Raw genomic sequence first — 14605 nt, forward strand, 5'->3', positions numbered from 1 at the left:
ATGATTCCTTGAGACAAGGAGCCCGGAGCCTGGCACAGTCAGCCCTGATCAGGGGCTGGTAGGGCAAAGAAAGGGTGGCAGAAACACACACCCAAATGGCTTGAGACTGGTAGGTGCTTCACCTTCCTGGGCCTGTTTCTGGTGAGGAGGGTTTGTTTATCAATAATAAGTGCTATTTCTGTAGCCCCTACTATGTGCTCTGTATCACTACCCTAGCCCTCCATCAAGGGGGATCTGCCCTCTCATCTGGCTAACCCCAAATAGAACCCTTTAACTTGCATGCTCTACTGCCTCCCTGCGGGCCCTGCCCCATCCTCCTCAACCCCCGACTGGGGACACTCTGGAGAAACCTCGGAGTCTTGGAATAGAAACCCAGGAGGCCGGGCGCGGTGGCTCAAGCCTGTAATCCCAGCACTTTGGGAGGCCGAGACGGGCGGATCACGAGGTCAGGAGATCGAACCATCCTGACTAACACGGTGAAACCCAGTCTCTACTAAAAAATACAAAAAAAAAAAAAAAAAACTAGCCAGGCGAGGTGGCGGGCGCCTGTAGTCCCAGCTACTCGGGAGGCTGAGGCAGGAGAATGGCGTGAACCCGGGAGGCGGAGCTTGCAGTGAGCTGAGATCCGGCCACTGCACTCCAGCCTGGGCGACAGAGCAAGACTCCGTCTAAAAAAAAAAAAGAAACCCAGTAGCCCTGAGCCTTGGCCCTCAGGCCCCAGGAGGGAGGTCAGGAGGGAGGAGTGGACAAGGGTCCAGCCGCAGCTGGTCATGTCCTGGAAGCTGCTTTAAGTTCCTGGTTCCCACCGGGGCCAAGAGTGATACCTGATCCTGAGGGATTGTGAAATGACCTCAGGTGGCAGCCCGCCCGCGGTGCCTGCAAAGCCCTCCACCCTGCCCTTCCCCGCTCAGCTCCACCCCTACCCCACCCCCCCTCCCGCGCGCGCGGTTAAATCCCTGCACCTGAGCAGCGGCTCACACCTGCACCCCGCCCCGGCATAGCACCATGCCTGCCTGTCGCCTAGGCTCGCTAGCCGCCGCCCTCCTTGGCCTGCTGCTGTTCGGCTTTACCCTAGTCCCAGGTGAGTGGGGCGGGGAGAGGCCCAGAGCCCAGAGGGGCCGAGCCACGAGCTCCAGGATGGAGCCAGGCGGAGGCGTAGCCTCTGGAGGCTGGGGAAGTGGGAATTACTGGGGCGGAAGTAGCGGGGACCCTTGGAGCCTAGGGTGTGGGGTCCAATGTGCTGGAGGTGGAGAGACCACTGATGGCTGAAATTTGGGAGGGTTCTGTGCTGAACGCAGACACTCCGTGGCTGCAGTGGGCTGGGGGTGGAGGCTGCTCTGCGTCGACCTCGGAAGCTCCTAGACACTCAGCTGTGCGGGGTCCCCTAGGGCTGAGATCCGAGGGCGCCGACGCCGAGGGTTAGGAAGCTCTGGTACTCCCGGGGGCTAGGGACTCCTCCTGGTCTGGAAGTGGGAGTCTCTGGGGGCAGAAAGGGGACTCCTAGGGCCAGAGACTGAGAATTCCTTGGAGTTAAAGTTTGGAGCAGGAGGTGGGCATCCTCTGGGGCTGGCGCTACGCCCCACCCTCCACTGTCACGGGCCTGCCCTTCCAGGCACAGGAGCACAGAAGACGGGCGTGTGCCCCGAGCTCCAGGCTGACCAGAACTGCACGCGGGAGTGTGTCTCGGACAGCGAATGCGCGGACAACCTCAAGTGCTGCAGCGCGGGCTGCGCCACCTTCTGCTCTCTGCCCAATGGTAACCCCACCGCGGCCTAGCGGGGATGGGGCGGGGCCGCGCTGGGCTGGAAGGAGGCGGGAGGGCCTGGGTTCCGGGAACAGGGGCGCCCCCGGACCCGGGGACCCCTGGGAAAGTCAAGACGGATGAAACCAGATCCGCCAGTGCTCTCCCTCGCACGGTCCCGGGGGAGACAAAGGCGTCGTTGAAGCGCAGCCAAGGGGGGTCCCCACCCCTAGCTGGATTCGAGTCTCTGGTGCATGACGGGCTTCCGGGCACGCACAGCCGGGACATTGTTCCCCACGGCCTGTGGACCCGGGGCCGCAGTTTCCTTCTAGTACCGGCCGGAGCCTGCCCTGCGGGAAAGCCGGGAGCCTGGAGCACTCACCTCTCCTCTTGGAGTCCCTCCCTGGGGGCCTCCCCCAGCTCTGGGGGAAAGACTGGGAGGGCCTAGCCTGGCAAGATTTTCCCCAATTCCTCTGTCCAGGCGGAAAGGAACTTTACAGATTTAGGAAAGTGTTCCGCTCATCTTAAAGATGTGGAAGGGAGCATCGGCGAGAAAAAAATGTTCTTGCCCAAGGTCACACGGCCATCCCATGGCTACAGGAGTCATAGTGAGGGTTCAGCTTTTGCCTTTCGGGCCAACTGGCTGAGTGATTCGAAGAAAGCGAGGAATCCTCCCCGGACACTGTATCGCCGTTTGTTGTCTTTCAGTCAATCGCTTCCACTCTAAGGATTGAGTGAGCTCGAGCTGGGGCCTCCTTCAAAGGTGCTTGCTGGAGCTGCAGTGTCTCCACCAGGCTGATCAGAGCAGGGGGTGGCTTAGACAACATGGAATCTCAGCTTCTCCTTCTCCAGAGGGAACTGCTGAGTATTAGAGGCAGGGATAGGACCTGGAGAGAACCAAGGTACAGTAATGATGTTCTTTCCCAGAATACAGCCCCTGTGACTTTTCCTCTTTGTTATTTCCCTGAAGATGTCAGCACAGGCTGGGAAGGTTTGTAATATGGTGACTCCAGACACCGACCAGCAGGGAAGTGGTAAGTGGAGGGGGACTGGCAGCCCACCAAGGGCAGCTTCAAGGTCAGGAGTCCCCTCCTCTGGGCCAGGGAGAGGAGGACCAGAAGGAGAGAGGAAGATTTGGAGAGAAAGCAGGCAGCAGGCAGATGAGAGAGGTGGAGGAGCAAAGGAGGGAGTCTTTGCTGTTTGATGGATGAAGAATTTGTTCCCTTATCTCAGATGGACAGACTGAGGCAGGAAGAGGGACAAGGTCAGATGGCCTCCTGTGCCAGGGAGGAAGCTTGGAGGTTTGAATCCTAGTTCTGCCATTTTCTAGTTGTGTGATCCTGAGCATGTTGTTTTACCTCTCTGAGCCTCTGCTCTAAAATGGGAATAATTCCAAATTCTATAGGATTGTCATGAGGACTAAATGAAATAATGCATGTGAAGTGTCTATTAGTGGGAAGATACTCCATATACAGTGGCTTGTTTTGATCATAAATGGTTCCCCATTTATTCCCAGGACAGCCCAATATTGAAGGCTCCTACTCCTTTCAAGAGAATGAATTTCTTTGTATTAGGAAGTCAAGACTGTCGGCAAATTTTTAAATTTTTTTTTTTTTTTGTATTATACTTTAAGTTCTGGGGTACATGTGCAGAACGTGCAGGTTTGTTACCTAGGTATACATGTGCCATGGTGATTTGCTGCACCCATCAACCCATCATCTACATTAGGTATTTCTCCTAATGCTATCCCTCCCCTAACCCCCAACCTCCCTGACAGGCCCTGGTGTGTGATGTTCCCCTCCCTGTGTCCATGTGTTCTCATTGTTCAACTCCCACTTATGAGAACATGCAGTGTTTGGTTTTCTGTTCTTGTGTTAGTTTGCTGAGAATGATGGTTTCCAGCTTCATCCATGTCTCTGCAAAGAATGTGAACTCATCATTTGTTATGGCTGCATAGTATTCTATGGTGTATACGTGCCACATTTTCTTTATCCAGTCTATCATTGATGGGCATTTGGGTTGGTTCCAAGTCTTTGCTATTGTGAACAGTGTTGCAATAAACATACATGTGCACGTGTCTTTATTGTTGAATGATTTATAATCCTTTGGGTATATAGCCAGTAATGGGATTGCTGGGTCAAATGTTATTTCTTGTCCTAGATCCTTAAGAATCATCACACTCTCTTCCACAATGGTTGAACTAATTTACACTCCCACCAACAGTGTAAAAGTGTTCCTATTTCTCCACATCCTCTCCAGCATCTGTTGTTTCCTGACTTTTTAAGGATCTCCATTCTAACTGGTGTGAGATGGTATCTCATTGTTGTTTAGATTTGCATTTCTCTAATGACCAGTGATGATGAGCTTTTTTTGTTTGTTGGCTGCATAAATGTCTTATTTTGAGAAGTGTCTGTTCATATCCTTCTCCCACGTTTTGATGGGGTTTTTTCTTGTAAATTTGTTTGAGTTTCTTGTAGATTCTGTATATTAACCCTTTGTCAGATGGATAGATTGCAAAAATTTTCTCCCAATCTATAGGCTGCCTGTTCGATCTGATGCTAGTTTTTTTTTTTTTTTTTTTGGCTGTGCAGAAGCTCTTTAGTTTAATTAGATCCCATTTGTCAGTTTTGGCTTTTGTTGCCTTTGCTTTTGGTGTTTTAGTCATGAAGTCTTTGCCCATGCCTATGTCCTGAATGGTATTGCCTAGGTTTTCTTCTAGGGTTTTTATGATTTTAGGTCTTACATTTAAATCTTTAATCCATCTTGAGTTAATTTTTGTATAAGGTGTAAGGAAGGGGTCCGGTTTAAGTTTTCTGCATATGGCTAGCTAGTTTTCCCAACACCATTTATTAAATAGGGAATCTTTTCCCCATTGCTTGTTTTTTGTCAGGTTTGTCAAAGATCTGATGGTTGTAGATGTGTAGTGTTATTTCTGGGGCCTCTGTTCTGTTCCATTGGTCTGTATATCTGTTTTGGTACCAGTATCATGCTCTTTCAGTTACTGCAGCCTCGTAGTATAGTTTGAAGTCAGTTAGCATGATGCCTCCAGCTTTGTTCTTTTTGTTTAGGATTGTCTTGGCTATGTGGGCTTTTATTTGGTTCCATATGAAATTTAAAGTCGTTTTTTCTAATTCTGTGAAGAAAGTCAGTGGTAGCTTGATGGGGATAGCATTTAATCTATAAATTACTTTGGGCAATATAGCCATTTTCATGATATTGATTCTTCTTATCCATGAGTGTGGATTGTTTTTCCATTTGTTTGTATCCTCTCTTATTTCACTGAGCAGTGGTTTGTAGTTCTCCTTGAAGAAGTCCTTCACCTCCCTTGTAAGTTGTATTCCTAGGTATTTTATTCTCTTTGTAGCAATTGCAAATGGGAATTCACTCATGATTTGGCTCTGTTTGTCTATTATTGGTGTATAGGAATGCTTGTGATTTTTGCACATTGATTTTGTATCCTGAGACTTTACTGAAGTTGCTTATCAGCTTAAGGAGATTTTGGGCTGAGATAATAGGATTTTCTAAATATACAATCATTTCATCTGCAAACGGACAATTTGACTTCCTTTTTTCCTAATTGAATACCCTTTATTTCTTTCTCTTGACTGATTGCCCTGGCCAGAATTTCCAATACTATGTTGAATAGGAGTGGTGAGAGAGAGCATCCCTGTCTTGTGTCAGTTTTCAAAGGGAATGCTTCCAGCTTTTGCCCGTTTGGTATGATGCTGGTTGTGGGTTTGTCATAAATAGCTCTTATTATTTTGAGATGCATTCCATCAACACCTAGTTTATTGAGTGTTTTAGCTTGAAGTCTTGCATCTCAGGGATGAAGCCAACTTGATCGTGGTGGATAAGCTTTTTGATATGCTGCTGGATTCGGTTTGCTAGTATTTTATTGGGGATTTTCGCATTGATGTTCATCAGGGATATTGACCTGAATTTTTGTTTTTGTTTTTGTTGTGTCTTTGCCAGGTTTTGTTATCGGGATGATGCTGGCCTCATAAAATGAGTTGGGGAGGAGTCTCACTTTTTCTGTTGTTTGGAATAGTTTCAGAAGGAATGGTACCAGCAACTCCTCTGTGTACCTCTGGTAGAATTCGGCTGTGAATCCATCTGGTCCCGGACTTTTTTTGGTTGGTAGGCTATTAATTACTGCCTCAATTTTGGAACTTGTTATTGGTCGATTTAGGGATTCGACTTCTTCTTGGTTTAGACTTGGGAGAGTGTATGTGTCCAGGAATTTATCCATTTCTTCTAGGTTTTCTAGTTTATTTGTGCAGAGATGTTTATAGTATTCTCTGATGGTAGATTGTATTTCTGTGGGATCAGTGGTGATATCCCCTTTGTCATTTTTTATTGCGTCTCTTTGATTCTTTTCTTTTTTCTTCTTTATTAATCTGGCTAGTAGTCTATTTTGTTGATGTTTTTCAAGAAACCAGCTTGTGGATTCATTGATTTTTTTTTTTTTAAGGGTTTTTCATGTCTCTATCTCCTTCAATTCTGCTCTGATCTTAGTTATTTCTTGTCTTCTGCTAGCTTTTGAATTTGTTTGTTCTTGCTTCTCTAGTTCTTTTAATTGTGATGTCAGGGTGTCGATTTTGGATCTTTCCTGCTTTCCCTTGTGGGCATTTAGTGCTATAAATTTCCTTCTAAGCACTGCTTTAGCTGTGTCTCAGAGATTCTGGTATGTTGTGTCTTTGTTCTCATTGGTTTCAAAGAATTTATTTATTTCTGCCTTAAGTTTGTTATTTACCTAGTAGTCATTCAGGAGCAGGTTGTTCAGTTTCCATGTAGTTGTGCAGTTTTGAGTGAGTTTCTTAATCCTGAGTTCTAATTTGATGGCACTGTGGTCTGAGAGACTGTTTGTTATGATTTCCGTTCTTTTGCATTTGCTAAATAGTGTTTTACTTCCAATTATGTGGTCAGTTGTAGAATAAGTGCGATGTGGTGCTGAGGAGAATGTATATTCTGTTGATTTGGTGTGGAGAGTTCTGTAGATGTCTATTAGGTCCACTTGGTCCAGAGCTGAGTTCAAGTCCTGGATATCTTTGTTAATTTTCTGTCTCATTAATCTGTCTAGTATTGACAGTGGGGGTTAAAGTTTTCCACTATTATTGTGTGGGAGTCTAAGTCTCTTTGCAGGTCTCTAAGAACTTGCTTTATGAATCAGAGTGCTCCTGTATTGGGTGCATATATATTTAGGATAGTTAGCTCTTCTTGTTGCATTGATCCCTTTACCATTGTGTAATGCCCTTCTTTGTCTCCTTTGATCTTTGTTGGTTTAAATTCTGTTTTATCAGAGAATGGGATTGCAACCGCTGCTTTTTTTTTTTTTTTTTTTTTCTGTCCATTTGCTTGGTTAATATTACTGCATCCCTTTATTTTTAGCCTATGTGTCTTTGCACGTGAGATGGTCTCCTGAATACAGCACACTGATGGGTCTTGACTCTTTATCCAATTTGCCAGTCTTTGTCTTTTAATTGGGGCATTTAGCCTGTTTACATTTAAGGTTAATATTGTTATATGTGAATTTGATCCTGTCGTTATGATGCTAACTGGTTATTTTGTCTGTTAGTTGATGCAGTTTCTTCATAGCATCGATGGTCTTTACAATTGGGTATGTTTTTGCACTTGCTGATACCAGTTGTTCCTTTCCATGTTTAGTGCTCCCTTCAGGAGGCCTTGTAAGGCAGGCCTTTTGGTAACAAAATCTCTCAGCATTTGTTTGTCTATATAGGATTTTATTTCTCCTTCACTTATGAAGCTTACTTTGGCTGGATATGAAATTCTGGGTTGAAAATTCTTTCCTTTAAGAATATTGAATATTGGCCTCCACTCTCTTCTGCCTTGTAGGGTTTCTGTAGAGAGATCTGCTGTTAGTCTGATGGGCTTCCCATAGCGCGTAATCCGACCTTTCTCTCTGGGTGCCCTTAACATTTTTTTCTTCATTTCAACCTTGGGGAATCTGATGATTATGTGTCTTGGGGTTGTTCTTCTCAAGGAGTATCATTGTGGTGTTCTCTGTATTTCCTGAATTTGAATGTTGACCTGTCTTGCTAGGTTGGGGAAGTTCTCCTGGATAATATCCTGAACAGTGTTTTCCAACTCGGTTCCATTGTCCCCGTCACTTTCAAGTACACCAATCAAACATAGGTTTGGTCTTTTCACATAGTCCCATATTTCTTGGAGGCTTTGTTCATTCCTTTTCATTATTTTTTCTCTAATCTTGTCTTCATGCTTTATTTCATTAAGTTGATCTTCAATCTCTGATATTCTTCTTCCGCTTGATCAATTCAGCTATTGATACTTGTGTAGGCTTCATGAAGTTCTCGTGCTGTGTTTTTCAGCTCCATCAGGTCATTTATGTTCTTCTCTAAACTGTTTACTGTAGTTAGCAATTCCTCTAACCTTTTTCCAAGGTTCTTAGCTTTCTTGCATTGGGGTTAGAACATGCTCCTTTAGCTTGGAGGAATTTGTTATTACCCACCTTCTGAAGCCTGCTTCTGTCAATTCGTGAAACTCATTCTCCATCCAGTTTTGTTCCCTTACTGGCGAGGAGTTGTGATCCTTTGGAGGAGAAGAGGTGTTCTGTGCTTGGAATTTTCAGCCTTTTTGTGCTGGTTTCTCCCCATCTTCATGGATTTATCTACCTTTGGTCTTTGATGGTGATGACCTTTGGATGGGATTTCTGAGTGGACGTCGTTTTTGTTGATGTTGATGCTATTCCTTTCTGTTTGTTAGTTTTCCTTCTAACAGGCCCCTCAGCTGCAGGTCTGTTGGAGTTTGCTGGAGGTCCACTCCAGACCCTGTTTGCCTGGCTATCACCAGCGGAGGCTGCAGAACAGCAAAGATTGCTGCCTGTTCCTTCCTCTGGAAGCTTTGTCCCAGAGGGGCACCTGCCAGGTGCCAGCTGGAGCTCTCCTGTATGAGGTGTCAGTCAGCCCCTGCTGGAAGGTGTCTCCCAGTCAGGAGACACAGAAGTCAGGGACTCACTTGAGGAGGCAGTCTGACCCTTAGCAGAGCTCGAACACTATGCTGGGAGATCATCTGCTCTCTTCAGAACTGGCAGGCAGGCTGAAGTCATGCCCACAGCTGCCCCTTCCCCCAGGTGCTCTGTCCCAGGGAGATGGGAGTTTTATCTATAAGTCCCTGACTAGGGCTGCTGCCTTTTTTTCAGAGATGCCCTGCCCAGAGAGGAGGAATCTAGAGAGGCAGTCTGGCCACAGCAGCTTTGCCAAGCTGCACTGGGCTCTGCCCAGTTTGAATTTCCTGGTGGCTTTGTTTATTCTGTGAGGGGAAAACCGCCTACTCAAGCCTCAGTAATGGTGGACGCTCCACCCCCAACCAAGCTCGAGAATCCCAGGTTGACTTCAGATTGCTGTGCTGGCAGCGAGAATTTCAAGCCAGTGGATCTTAGCTTGCTGTGCTCTGTCGGGGTGGGATCCACTGAACTAGACTACTTGGCTCTCTGGCTTCAGCCCCCTTTCCGGGGGAGTGAATGGTTCTGTCTCACTGGCATTCCAGGCGCCACTGGAGTATGAAAAAAAAAAAATCCTGCAGCTAGCTCAGTGTCTGCCCAAATGGCCGCCCAGTTTTGTGCTTGAAACCCAGGGCCCTGGTGGTGTAGGCACCCGAGGGAATCTCTTGGTCTGTGGGTTGCGAAGACTGTGGGAAAAGCATAGTATCTGCTCCAGAGTGCACCGTTCCTCATGACACAGTCCCTCACAGCTTCCCTTGGCTAGGGGAGGGAGTTCCCTGACCCCTTGGGCTTCCCAGGTGAGGTGACACCCTACCCTGCCTCTGCTTGCCCTCTATGGGCTGCACCCGCTGTCTAACCAGTCCCAATGAGATGAGCCATGTACCTCATTTGAAAATGCAGAAATCACCTGCTTTCTGCGTTGATCTCACTGGGAGCTGCTGACTAGATATCCGGCCATCTTGAAAGCTGAACCTAAATCTTTTTTTTTTTTTTTTTTTAAGATGGAATCTCGCTCTGTCGCCCAGACTGGAGTGCAGTGGCATGATCTTGGCTCACTACAACCTCCATCCTCCTGGGTGCAAGCGATTCTTCTGCCTCAGCCTTCCAAGTAGCTGGGATTACAGGTGCATGCCACCATGCCCAGCTAATTTTTTTGTATTTTTAGTAGAGGGGGGATCTTGAAGTCCTGATTTCCAATGATCCACCCGCCTCAGCTTCCCAAAGTGTGGGATTACAGGCGTGAGCCACCACACCCGGTGATCTGTCGGCCACTTTCATTGTCCTCTACAGCTAATCACCCAATTCTGTGCCTGTGTTTTACAACAAAAACCTGCACGTTTATAGCAGCTTTATTTATAATTGCCGAAAGTTGGAAGCAACCAAGACGTCCCTCAGTTGACGAATGGATTTGCCTGGGCCTGGCTCCCCTCTATCTAAACAGGAAGTGGAGTGTGATTGTGTGTGTGTGTGTATGTGTGTGTTAGTGGAAGGATGTGTGGTTTCTCTCTGCATGGATGAATGAGTGTATTTGGAGGGTCACAGTGCTGAGAGACTGTAACTGGGATTAGGTTTATGGGTATGAGTGAAGATTATAAGTGTGTAACCCCTCACATGTGTACTGTACTTTATACTTTAAGTGGCAGCATAGTGCTTAACAATGGCAGCAGCGGTTAACACGTAGACTCTGGAGCTAGATTTCTTGGGGTTCAAATTCTGCCTCAATTCTGTGTGACCTTAGGCAAATTACTTAACTTCTCAGTGCCTTAGTTTCCTCACTTGTAACACGAGGAAATATTAACGATCCCTCCCCCTCTTTTAGGATTATTGTGAGAATTAGAAGAGTTAATACATGTTAGGGGCTTAACATAATACCTGGCATGTAGTAAGAGCTAATTAAGTGTTCACTGTTATAATTTCTCATTGTAACTACAGAGTAGTTTGATATTTCAGGGAGAAATAATATGTTTGTTTCCACTGCTTTCACAACCCTGTGTTGTAATTAGCACTGGTTCCGCTGACACCTAAAGACACAGAGGCTCTGGGAGATTTCTGGCTCTAGGCCATAAAGTCCCACAAAGACAGAGTTGGGACTCAAGCTGAGATCCTGTGATTCTACTGGGGAGCAGGAGGAGGGATTTGCAGGTGATCTTTCTGGGCCTCCTGAGAGCAGCTTGGGTGCCCAAGATGGACTCAGACAGGCAGCTCTGCTGTATGTGAAGCCAAGTGAGGGGCAGTGGGGGGAGCATACTGCAGGTACAACTTAACCTCCCTGTATCCCCTCTGCCCACTTACCCTCACTCCTTTTTCTACCCAGATAAGGAGGGTTCCTGCCCCCAGGTGAACAGTAACTTCCCCCAGCTCGGCCTCTGTCGGGACCAGTGCCAGGTGGACAGCCAGTGTCCTGGCCGGATGAAATGCTGCCACAATGGCTGTGGGAAAGTGTCCTGTGTCACTCCCAATTTCTGAGGTAGGTGAATGGGAGAGAGAAAGCACATCGATGGCCAGGTGTTGTGGGAAACAGGAGAAAACGTCATCCAGGCAGAGGTGAAGGGAGGTTAGTTGCAGAGACAGTTGGGAAAGGTGTACTAGAGGAGTGACCCTCAGCCTGTTCTAAAAGAAGAGTGAAAGGTAGGCAGTCTGATGAGCTGCAGTGGGGAGGCTGTCTCAGGTGGAGGGAACAGAATAAGCAAAAGCTTGGCCAGGTATGGTGGCTCATGCCTGTAATCCCAGCACTTTGGGAGGCTGAGGTGGGCGGATCACCTGAGATCGGGAGTTCAAGACCAGCCTGACCAACGTGGATAAACCCCATCTCTACTAAAAATACCCCCCAAAAAAACCAAAAAACCAAAAAAACAAACCAAAAACCTTTATGGGCTTGGTGGTGGGTGCCTGTAATCCCAGCTACTCAGGAGGCTGAGGCAGGAGAATCACTTGAACCTGGGAGACAGAGGTTGTGGTGAGCCGAGATGTCACCATTGCACTCCAGCCTGGGCAACAAGAGCGAAACTCCGTCTCAAATTAAAAAAAAAAAAAAAAAAAAAAAAAAGCAAGAGCTTGGTGGTACCCTTGGGCTGAAATCTTGTGTTTGTCATGTGCTACTTTTAACAATTTCTCAGCAAAGGAATCTGAAGATAACTGATAGAATTCAATAGTGCACAGGTGAGCAACTGAAGCCCAGAGAGGGAGTGTGCTGTTGGTGCCCGAGAGGGAACTATGGTTTCTCTAAACTAAGCTATGGTCTCCCTGAAGCCAGAGCTCTCAGATGCCAACTGCATGGATAGGCTTTGCAGTCAAGAAGACCCAGGTTCAAATGTTAGCTCTGACACTTACCTAGCCTTTCACCTCCCTGAGTCACAGTTATCTTGCTTATAAAATGCAGCTAAATAAGATCTAATGGATCAGATAATCCCATTTAAACCTAAGGAATGAAGGCATGGCAGAACTTCCTAATAGTAGAGGGATTCTTAGGGAAAGAAATGGCCACAGTGGACATCCAGGACCACAGTATACCCAGGTGCCTGCTAGGGATGGTCTGAAGGAGAAGAGTATGTCTAGAATCTGTAGAAAATGCAAGCAGAGCCCCGCCAGAAGGTGAGGCTTTGCTGCATGTGTTTGTGGGATGGGGTGGGGTCAAGGAGCTGTTCTAGGATTTAAGCTGCAGGTACTCTTGCCTAATCTAATGGATATTGTTGTTGATGGTGTTGTTATCATTTTCTTCCTCCAGCTCCAGCCACCACCAGGCTGAGCAGTGGGGAGAGAAACTTTCTGCCTGGCCCTGCATCTGGTTCCAGCCCACCTGCCCTTCCCTTTTTCTGGCCTCTGTATTCCCTCCTGGGCTGACCACAGCTTCTCCCTTTTCCAACCAATAAAGTAACCACTTTCAGCACGTTCTGTCTCTGTCTCCCCTGAGTTGGGCTAAGGTAGGTGGGCAAGTGTTAAGGGTGTGACCAGATCATCCAGGCATGAAGTCCAGAGAAGGATCGTCTGGTAGGTGTTAGCACTCTCCTGGTGGATCCTTGCACCAACCCTGTGAATCTGGTCATTATTCCTCCAGGGGGATGGATGAGAAAACAGCGGCTCAGATGGGTGGTGGGATGCTTCCAAAGCCACTCAGATTCATTGCTGGGAGTGCTGATAATAGCAGCAGCATGTACCAGGTGCCAGACACGGTGCTGGGAGGTTTGCTTATGAGATCCTCTGGCTCCTCAAAACAGTCCCCAGAGTGGTTAACAACATACCCCTGTCATAGACCTGGACTCCATGAGGTTACTTGCCAGTGGCCACACAGAAAGATGGCAAAGCCAGGATCCTCTCTTGTTGATACTTTAAAGTTTTATTTTATATAAGTAATATAGTCATATGCATCAAAACTCAAAAGATTAAAAAAAGATATACAATGAAAAGTGTATTTCACCCTTTACCCCCTGCCTCCACCTTCCACCCCAGCCACCAAGTTGTTTTCTATGGAGACAACAATTGTTCTCAGTTTCTTGTTTCTTTTCAGATGTGTATCCCCAACTCTCAATCCTTTCTCTCTCCCTTCTCTGTTTCTTCCTCTTTTCCTTTCTATTCCCCCTCTATGCCTCACTCTATTCTTTCTCTCTCCTCTATTCCTTCTTCTCCATCCTCTCTCTCCATGCCCCTTCTCTTAATGCCCCTCTGTCTATGTACATTCCTCTCTCTATCCCCTTCTCTCCTCACTCGCTATCTCTATCATCTCTTTCCATCTGCTAGAGTAGGTAGACATGAGCAGGACAAGAGAGGGCTCCCCGTCACACACCCAGGAATGTTGGGTGACTATCAGGTGATGGTCGGGTAGTTGTTAAACTATCTCTCTAACATGATCATTGGGCTGGGCGCAGTGGCTCACGCCTGTAATCCCAGCACTTTGGGAGGCGGAGGCGGGTGGATCACCTGAGATCAGGAGTTTGAGACCAGCCTGGCCAACATGGCCAAACCCCATCTCTACTAAAAATACAAAAATTAGCCAGGCATGGTGGCATGCACCTGTAATCCCAGCTACTCTGGAGGCTGAGGCAAGAGAACTGCCTTAACCCGGGAGGTGGAGTGAGCTCAGATCACACCACTGCACTCCAGCCTGGATGACAGACAGAGACTCCATCTTTTTTCTTTAAAAAAAAAAACTACAAATAAAAGTTTTCTTGGCTCTGAAAAACAAAGATCAGCAACATTTTAAGTAAAAAGTAATAAAAAGGGTTATTTTAGTCTTCTATTAGTTCAGTCTATACAGTTAACACCTGTTCTGCTTGATATTCATGAACATTTCAGCTCTCCATGAGAGTCCTGAAAGTTCTTCCTCGATTCTAATGTCACAGTCTCCAAAGTTATCAGAAACCTGCATTCAACAGCACCTGTCAAATCTTATAGCTGATTATAAGCCACCTTTTGAAGAGAATCAAAACAAGACAATAATTGTCTGTGGGTGACAAAAAGTCTTAGAACAGCCACTACTAAGGCCACAATTGACTAAGAATTTTGGTTACTTCTGTGGCATACAACAATTTTACACAAGTTATAATTATTAATTATATACACTAAGCCATATCAGAATTACAGGACTTTCCAATAATTTTGGAACACATACTAATAACATATTTATACAAATACAGCCCAAAGAAAGCTAAACACCATTTCATATTTGACAATGCTTCCTGTATAATTTTTATACCAAATAAGCCAAATATGTCATTTTTGGACTTTAGGGGACCTAATAGCTATAAGATTAATTAGGTCAGAAAAAGACATAATTTATAATTTGGTTTTGGAAAGTTTGTTACTATCAAAGGTTTAAAACACTTGATATTATAAAAGAATTGTAGGCCATCCTAAGTCATCTAGCCAAAATAACTCAAAAATTTTAAAAA

At 46.3% G+C, this 14605-nt stretch overlaps 1 protein-coding gene across 1 annotated transcript; it reads left to right on the top strand.

The window, feature by feature from the left end:
• Positions 1-949: 949 nt before the first annotated feature.
• WFDC2 (WAP four-disulfide core domain 2) lies at positions 950-12606 on the top strand. The gene is made up of 4 exons (XM_010384227.2): positions 950-1081; positions 1613-1756; positions 11035-11187; positions 12445-12606. The coding sequence occupies exons 1-3, from the start codon at positions 1006-1008 to the stop codon at positions 11184-11186; spliced, it is 372 nt and encodes a 123-aa protein (XP_010382529.1). The 5' UTR covers positions 950-1005; the 3' UTR covers position 11187; positions 12445-12606.
• Positions 12607-14605: the final 1999 nt, after the last annotated feature.

This window comes from Rhinopithecus roxellana, chromosome 13 (assembly GCF_007565055.1).
Source record: "Rhinopithecus roxellana isolate Shanxi Qingling chromosome 13, ASM756505v1, whole genome shotgun sequence".
Lineage (NCBI taxonomy): Eukaryota > Metazoa > Chordata > Mammalia > Primates > Cercopithecidae > Rhinopithecus > Rhinopithecus roxellana.

Bases quoted from the DNA above. Each gene is read 5' to 3' on its own strand.
- WFDC2 (XM_010384227.2), top strand. From the start codon at position 1,006: ATGCCTGCCTGTCGCCTAGGCTCGCTAGCCGCCGCCCTCCTTGGCCTG. The intron at 1,082-1,612 runs GTGAGTGGGGCG...CTGCCCTTCCAG, and splicing joins CGGCTTTACCCTAGTCCCAG to GCACAGGAGCACAGAAGACG. The intron at 1,757-11,034 runs GTAACCCCACCG...TTTTCTACCCAG, and splicing joins CTTCTGCTCTCTGCCCAATG to ATAAGGAGGGTTCCTGCCCC.